We start from the raw sequence: 8,659 nt of genomic DNA, 5'->3' as shown, positions 1-8,659 counted from the left end.
ACTTCTTTTATTTTATTTTAGAATAAGGTTTTTAAACCTTTTAAATTCTATCTATTTGATATTGATTAGAATAAGGTGTTTCAATTTTACTACACTCCTATTAGAATATGGTTTTACAAGCCTATAAATAGACATAGTCTATTAGAAAGAGTTTCCACGTGAAAATATGTGTGTTCTTTATTTTTATTTCTTTTTTTTGCGATATATTATTATTACCGACATTCTATTTTTACAAAAACAATTTTTAATTTTAACTTGATGTATTTTTGTCTTGAAATTTTGTTTTACTCACAATTTAATCTAATTTTTTATTTTAATATTGTACATATTTCATGTGTTATTATTAATTAGTTTCAATTTTCAAACCATACGTTGAAGTTTTTTCAGGTTTTATTTTTGCTCGTTTTAGTCCTTCCATCGCTAAAACTTTTGCCATTAGGGAGGCCATGTTAAGGTTAAAATCTTTGGCCTTCAATAATGTTATAGTTGAGTCGGATTGACTACTTGTATTTCGATTTTGTCACCCCCATCATTTGATTTTTCTAAACTAGGTGTGTTGTTACGTGATTGTTTATTGATAAAGAATCTGTTTCAACACCTGTCCTTCTGTTGGACTCGTCAGTGTGCCAACAAGGCGGCTCATTCCTTAGCTTAAATGGTTTTGTTATATGCAAATCATATGTAATGGGATGACTTTCCCATCGTTTCTTTTAATGAGAATATTTCATCTGTAACTGAAGATAGTGTGGTCGGGGAGTGCAGATGATAGGTTCGAGTGTATGAGGTGAGCCTGTTGGCTTGGATTTTAGTTGTTCGTATCCTTAATCTGTTTGCTATCTTAATGCTTTTTCTTATTTATGGATTTTGTTTTTTTTTCAAAAAAAAATCTTTCAAACCATACGTTTCATTATTTATTGTATGTTGTTTTAAACAATTATAAGTGTTTTAAATTCGTGGTTTCTACACGTATACATGTGTGATAAGATTTTTAGTACTATATGATGCTTCGATGAATTGGTCACCCATAACCAAGTCTCAACTTAGATGTCAAATTACCAAAAAAGTGTTATTTTAATAAAACAATAAATATTAATTTGGGTATTTTTTGTATATATATATAAATTGCGTACTTTTAATAAGATTTGAACCCAAACCACTATAACATTTATTCTTCTCTCTTAATTTTATCATTTCAACCAAAACATTATTTAACTTTCGTGTAAATATATATATAACATAGTTTTGATACGCATAGATCCAAGCTTACTATTAGAAGTGTGTCACAAAAATGTCAGTGCAAAAATATCGTCCAAAGATTAGGCCTGAGACAGTAGTTTCAAAATTTTGAGTTAAATAAGCCGGAATTTGTATGTGTAATAATAAATATATTTAATTTTAAAATAAGATTGATTTAATTCTAATTTATATAAAATAGTAATTAAAGTTTTTATTAGACACTTATTTAACATGAGTTTAAAACAAGTGATCCAATCCTCATCCCTGATATTGTATAAAATAAAATTAAAAAACACATAAGCACCTAATAATAGGCTGTAATCTATACAGGTATTTGTTATCTTCATATTCAGTTAAAAAAATGTGCAATTTACTTACAATAACAATAGGAAGTTCCAATTATATATAAAAAAACAATAAGAGGTTCCAACATTATATATAGGAAAAGACTTTTTTTTTTTAATGTTGGAACTTAGAACTTCTAGTAAGATAACAAAAGATTCACTTGTTCTCGCTCCCTAGAGATTGCTCAAGTATCCGATCACCAGGCCGACAGCGGCCACCATGCATACGTAGAGGAGCGGAAAACCTACCTGAGTTATTCTTATGGCATTGGACTTCGTCTTCAACAACTCCTATAAACAGGGAAGCAAAAGTTCTTATTTACAGTTGAAAAAGAAAATGGTGATCTCTTCAAGCTGATCAGTGGCTAACTAATGAAATATAGCAGTTCTCCTTGTACTGTAACAAATAAGCATCTTACACTTATGTCAGACACCCTCATTCAACAAATATTCCAAAATCCAAGTAACATAAGTGTCAAACACGAATACTTTTTTCAGAGTTTGATTTTATGGGACTCACTAATTCACTTTGAAGCTTGTCCTTCTCTCGAGCAACCATGCTTCTCTCTTGTGTCAGCTTCATGATGGTAACTTCAGCCTAGTGATGAACAATATATAAGGAAAACAATTAAGAATACGAGCATGCTTATGAATTTTTTCGACTTTAATTTTTTTGAAATATTTATGTCTGATATCTATTTCCAATGCATATCTAGGCATACGAATGAATATAATAGAATCCTCTAATACGAAAAATTTAGAAAAAAAAATTGAACGTAAACATGTTGGAAACATGTACCTGTATCATGCACTATAGCCTCCATACACTTAAATCAAAGAAATAAAATAAACAACACTAACCTCTTTAATTTTTGAATCCATAAAACTTATCTTTGACTTCAAGTTCTCAAAATCGTCAGCTTTTGCTGATTTCAATTGCTGCACATCCTTGGCAACACTTGACTGCAAATCGCTAGCAGTAGTTAGCTCTTCTGTTTCATCTCTGGAAGTTTTAAACTGTTGAGTGCCCATAGTTGTTCCTAACTCCCCTGCATCCTTAGCAGTCTCAAACCCCATAAAATCCTCAGCAACCTAGCACAAGAGAAAATAATTACTACACTAATATCCTTATATCGATCTATGTTACTAGCATTTGAGCACGACCGTCAAATAAAGATATGTATTTCACATGAGTACGTTATTTTTTTCAAGATTTCCATATATTCGGACAATCCTGGAGGTATACCTCTCCATAAGACAAGCTAGGCTCAATTTATTAATGGCTTTTGTGCTTACCTCGGCCTGGTTCGGCCAAAAATATGAATTCCACTTTGTGATAGAGCCCGAACTGAATTATAAAAGAAATATTTGAATCCGAACAGTTCAAGCTGCCTATATATTATTCAATTGAAAAAACAAAATTTCATGGTGCTTTTTTGTTCTTTTAAGAACTTGGTTGGGTATTCCTTTATTCTTTTTAGGTATCCTTCTTGTTGAGGGTCAGATCCTCAACAAGTCCAATATTAACCCTAGTTGGGGTTTTTGTCTCTTTACTCTTCTGAGAGCCTCGGTGAGTTCATAGAGTGGGAGTGTCTCTTATTGCCCGAACAAGTAGAACCACGACAAACCAAAGAGTTTGTGCATGGTCTGACTTGACCCCGTGACTGTGGCATATAGGTCATTGATACGGGAGCATGCTACCGCTTGAGCTACCTGGGGACAATAATGGACTGGTTAGGGGTCTGACCTCTCACACTTCTAATATTCAAAGGCTCTAATAACATAAATACATATAGAGCTTTTGGTAAAAGCTACTGTGTTGCAAAATACCAATATTACTTACTGCCATGAATGCCAATCCTGTTCTTGACAAGTTAAATTGTTTTAACTACCCGAAAGCTGAAAAGAGAACTCTCAAGATACTACAGTAAGTAGCAATGACTTCAGGACTAAATCTATTGGATGATGATGATCTTGAATCAATATTTCCACTAGATGATGAATGTGGACCAGAGACACTAATTCGTTGTTCAAACTATGACTCAATAAAGAAGATCAACACTAGATCAAGGATAAGTCATAGAGAGTAGTACTTAAGAAAGTTAAGTCGTAGACACACAAACATGGTACTAGGACATAGTATAAAGGTATTTTGACCGACTATGAGACTCGCAAGTGCTCTTTTGGCAACACAAGGTAGTCGAGATCGAACTTTTATGATGCTGTCGTTAAATGGAGTAAACTACAACTAACCTTATTATAGTAATATTCTACAGATTATCTTGCTACAGTGCTATCTCTGTAATATTGGATCCATGGTCTGTAATCAATTTCATGAGATTCTTGATGTGGAGAATCCACCAGAGTGGCAAATGTAGAGCATACAACTCATGTCATACCATAAGTGAATAATGAATTTCATGCTAGCCAAAGATTGAGAGAGAGTAATCGAAGAGAGAGAGAGAGAGTTAGAAACACATACTTTTGTTAAGGAAGTTTCTTACAAAGGTTTTCTTACACAAAAACTTGGTGTAGGCAAACCCAAGGACTAGTGGACAAACTTGCCACTATTAATGAATAGTCACACCATACATAAAGAAAATATAAAGATAAAGATAGCTAGTGAGAATCTCCATGCTAGCTTTTACAAAAGTGAAAATAAAATTACAACAAAAATAAAAACAAACAAAATTACAAATACGAAATGACCTAGGATTGGGTTATGTCACATCTCGTGTTTTAATCATCCCATGGGAAATTAAGATGGGAGTTGTCTGCTTTTGGAAAGATGTAGTAACCAAGGATTTTAAGCCATCTTTGGTGAGATATTTTCATTTCTTCTTCTAGACATGTTTCTTGATCAAATAAGAATGGACAAGAGGCTCGTGGGATTGACAAAAGGGGGCACGGATGGCTATATTTCTAGGAGTGAACTCCAAGCGAATATGAAGCACATGGATACAAGTTATGCCTTGGAATGAAAGACAATTCTGAACCAGTTTTGTCTACGAACAAAGAAGCTATAACTGATACAAATATGAATCTCATGGAGAGTTCAATCCTGGCTCAAGATGAATGCTGACGATATGCTTAACATGTGCAAGTCGAACGGGAAGTGGTGTTTCTAGTGGCGGATGGGTGATAACACATAAGAACCTACCTACCCTTGGGAGGGAAACAACAGCTGGAAACAGCTATCAATGTTCATATCTGTGGCCTTTCCTTGATTTGCTTGAGAACTTTCTAGCCTTACGTGACCGAGCTGAACACTGACAGTTTCATTTATGAAGAAAGATTCTAGAATCCCACAATAGAACCTCTTCAACCAGAATTTGAGTTCAGTTTGATAAAACTCCATCAACCTAAGAATCAAAGCTGGAACTGCCTATCTATTAGGATTATTCCTAGGATCCATATGAACTTGGCAGAGATTTTGATTTTATCCCGCTTTGTTATCTCACCAATGAACTCATCCAGAAGACGCCAAGAAGAAAGATCCTATGAGACCATAAAGTTCCCAAGAAATAAAGGAAAGGCCATGAACATAGACATTGACAGAGAAATGTGACCAAAAGAATTAATGGAAATATCTCACCAATGATGGCTTGAAAGTCTTGGCTATGACTTCTCCTCAAATGCAAACAAAGAGTATCTTAATCTCTTGTGGGATGATTGAAAACATGAATCCTAATCAAATCTCAAGAGATGCAACATGATCTATTTATTATGTTAGCCTTATGTCTTTTCCTATTTTGTAATTTTGTGTGTTTTTATTTTAGTGTTCTAATTTTATTTCAACTTTTGTAAAAACTGGCATGGAGATTCCCACAAGCTTGTCTCTATATTTATGTATGGTGTCACTATTTATTTATAGTGACAAGTTTATCCTTTAGCCCTTAGGTTTACCTATAAAAGGCACCTTCGTTCATGGGAGGACAGACCAAGTTCTTTCATAAGAAAACCTTTGTAAGAAATTTTTTAAACAAAGCTACATGCTTCTAAACACTCTCTTTGGTTGCTCTTTCCCTCAATCCTTAGCTAGCATGAAATCCATTGTTCATCATAGTAAGTAACGGCATGAGTCATATGCCCTACAGTTGTCACTCTAGTGGATCCTCTACATAAAAAATCTCATAACATTAATTATAAACCATGATCCAACATAAAGTGGATTGGGATTGGATCAAGGATAAGCCATAAAGAGTAGTTTGTAGGAAAGTTAAACACTAGCTACACAACCGCCGAACTAAGACATAAGATCAAGGAATTTTGGCCAACTACGAGACCCTCAAGTGCCCTTTTGGCGACACAGTCTGGTCAAGATCTGACTTTTATGATGCAATGCCATCATGACACAGTGGAGTAAACTACAACTAACCTTATTAAGGTAACTCTCTATAGATTATCTTGCTACAACGCTATCTACATTGTTAGATCCATGAGTTGGGTCGGGTTTAGGCCTGAAATTCTTTATTTGAGGCCGACCCAGTTAGAAAACATGATTATACATTTGTCTATGCCATTTTTTGGGGTTTATATTTTTTTTCCAAAACCTCCCACGCATCTGGTAGGTCTTTGGGCCTAGGTAGATAACTTGATCCTTGGATAACTCTACTTGGAGGATCATACCTTTATACAGTCAAAGCAATAGATAAGGGAATTTCAAACTCTGATAGACAACTGCAGCCATAAAACATGAAAAATGCACACTTACCTTCTGAGATGGAGGTATGTTTTCAACTCCATGCCGTGCTTTATCCCTTGGAGATGAAGTTTCATGACCTATGTCTTGTTTCAGGTCTCCATTAATTGCAGTCAAAACAGGTGAATTTGATGGGCTTGTAAGGAATACTTTCAGCTTCTTTTCTTCAATGTGTTTGCCACTTTCCTTAGAGAACTACAAACAAAAACAATCATGAAATTGTAGGAACAAAAAAGGGAACAACGATTGCATTGGCAAATTCTTACTCTGTCGGATGTAATGTCTTCCTCAGCTGTTCCAAATGGAATTACTGTACTTTGAATCAGGAACTTGTCCTTGCAAATCAAGTCAGGTGGAGCAACACGCTGAGCTTGCATGATAACTGAATCAAACCAAAAAAAAGAAAATACCAAAAGCAATGCATTTGATATTAATAGTTGTAAGCTATATCACTTCAACTCTTTATTTTGCTTGAAATATTTGTGTTAAGACTCCCATATACAACATATATCATGGTTATAAACATATAATCCTCTCGAACCCTCTAAAGACAAGGAGAAAACACTTAGAAAAAATGAATATACCCATATCAAATATATACTCAAATCTGAAATTCACAGACAAATCCCAGTAACTTATTATGTTATCTAGATCTAGAGGTGAGTGTCATATATATGGTTATTTTTTAAAAAAGTTTTATTATATGTTTAGAGAATTATACTATGCCGTGCAAAAGAATAATCATCTAGAATGGAGAGCCCCAATTACATATGCATTCCATAATAGTCCCATAAATTCCACAAGTACACTTCATTTCAAACACATCTTAGGTAAAAAAAATCTCAACAAACCCTGTAGTTTCAAACTAATTTAGTGTTAAAAATGCCAATCAAACTAAAACCATAAACAACCAAGCAACACCCATCAATGACTAACAAACCAGTTTTCAATTTGACTAGAACTGAAATCTTATCAAATAAATATAGCAGAACCCAAACATTAAACAGCTGAGTCAAGTTATACGTACCTGTAAAATCATATGTTGATTTGGGTTTAACAATGCCAGTGTTGGGTCTCACACAGTATTTCTTGGGAGAAGTAGTCTTCACCTGAAAATCGTAATTGTTGAATCTAAGTCTTAGAATTCAATTAAAAATGATCAGAAAATGAGGGGAAAAAAAAGACCCAGAAACTAAAACTGGATTTTTTTTTTGTTTATAAAGAAAAATACATACCTTAAAGGCTACATATTGATCAGTCTTGTTGGTCAATTGGATTAAGCATGAACTCTGTTTCTTCAACTCAACTTCAGTAAGACACAAGGCAAAGAATAAATCTTAATCAACATTTCTAGAAGTACATTAAAAACATGAAAAGGGGGAGGGGGAATTACAAGTAAATTTGAGTTCTAGAGGTTGAATTTCCAAGAGCTCAGAAGTCATGATCACTGCAAAGATTCCCAAGAAAAAAAAAAGAAAATGTTAAAAAAAAAGAGCATTAATATTTGTAAAGCAAAGAAAACAAGAAATATTGTTGAGTTTACATTATAATAATGGCGAAATTTTAAAAAAAAAAAAAAGAGAGAGAGAGGAAGAAATAAAGTTTGGAGCTGGTGGAAGCACTGCACTGCCTTCAATTATATGTTTCGTCTACGTTAGTGGTTCAGTTCCTTTGCATCGGAGAATGTGGGCGTTCGTTGCGGTGGGTGAGTGTGGGCCTTTCCTTTTTCTTCAACTACCGGCTCCAGCTTTACCCATTAGCCGCTTGATTTCACCCCTACTTATTGGAAAATGATGTATCCGTAGGGGTTTAAAATATAAAATATTTATTATTTATTTTATAATATATATTTTTTAGAAAGAATGATTATTATTATTTTTCCTTACTTTGAATTTGTTTAATAATAAATCGTATTGAAGAAACTTTTATATTTAAAATTTATTTAATTTCATTATTTGAGTTTATAAAATTTTTACATAAATATATCAAATGATTTTAAAATAAAAATAAACTTAAAATGATATATCAAAACGGATCAATATTCGTATATACCAAAAAAATATACCCGTATGAAAACGGTACTGGCTCCCTTAAATATGGTTTGATTTAAATGAACTAAAGTATATTTATTTAAATGTGTAATTTACAGTAAGGTTGATTTTGGTATGAACGCGGAGCCGACTTTTAAATTTGATTAAAATATAATTTTAGTCCCTGAATTTGATTTTAGAAATTTGTTTCTTTACTGTTTTTAGAATTCAGGTTAATCTATTAATACTATTAAATTTAGGGGACTAGATCTCAAAAGTTTCAAGATTACAACAACCTATAGCAGATGTTAACCTTTACATTTTTAACCGCCTTTACCCACTAAACT

General features: G+C 33.3%; 1 protein-coding gene across 3 annotated transcripts; it reads right to left on the bottom strand.

Moving 5' to 3' along the window:
* Positions 1-1,547: 1,547 nt before the first annotated feature.
* On the bottom strand, positions 1,548-8,056 carry LOC105777926 (vesicle-associated protein 2-2). 3 transcript variants are annotated; one of them, XM_052622690.1, is made up of 9 exons: positions 7,913-8,056; positions 7,676-7,729; positions 7,518-7,588; positions 7,310-7,391; positions 6,549-6,664; positions 6,295-6,477; positions 2,442-2,672; positions 2,101-2,178; positions 1,548-1,871 (listed from the first exon to the last, which is right to left on the bottom strand). In XM_052622690.1, the coding sequence occupies exons 2-9, from the start codon at positions 7,722-7,724 to the stop codon at positions 1,755-1,757; spliced, it is 927 nt and encodes a 308-aa protein (XP_052478650.1). In that variant the 5' UTR covers positions 7,725-7,729; positions 7,913-8,056; the 3' UTR covers positions 1,548-1,754. The 3 variants fall into 3 exon arrangements, with proteins under 3 accessions (XP_052478650.1, XP_012456905.1, XP_012456904.1); XM_012601451.2 differs by having other exon boundaries at positions 7,826-8,044; XM_012601450.2 differs by having other exon boundaries at positions 7,676-8,050.
* Positions 8,057-8,659: the final 603 nt, after the last annotated feature.

This window comes from Gossypium raimondii, chromosome 10 (assembly GCF_025698545.1).
Source record: "Gossypium raimondii isolate GPD5lz chromosome 10, ASM2569854v1, whole genome shotgun sequence".
NCBI classification, from domain to species: domain Eukaryota; kingdom Viridiplantae; phylum Streptophyta; class Magnoliopsida; order Malvales; family Malvaceae; genus Gossypium; species Gossypium raimondii.
Note: the sequence above shows the minus strand (reverse complement) of the source record. Positions and strands in the feature narration are given on the sequence as shown.

Bases quoted from the DNA above. Each gene is read 5' to 3' on its own strand.
- LOC105777926 (XM_052622690.1), bottom strand. From the start codon at position 7,724: ATGACTTCTGAGCTCTTGGAAATTCAACCTCTAGAACTCAAATTTACT. The intron at 7,589-7,675 runs GTAATTCCCCCT...GTCTTACTGAAG, and splicing joins TCTAGAACTCAAATTTACTT to TTGAGTTGAAGAAACAGAGT. The intron at 1,872-2,100 runs GTGAGTCCCATA...CCCTGTTTATAG, and splicing joins ACAAGCTTCAAAGTGAATTA to GAGTTGTTGAAGACGAAGTC.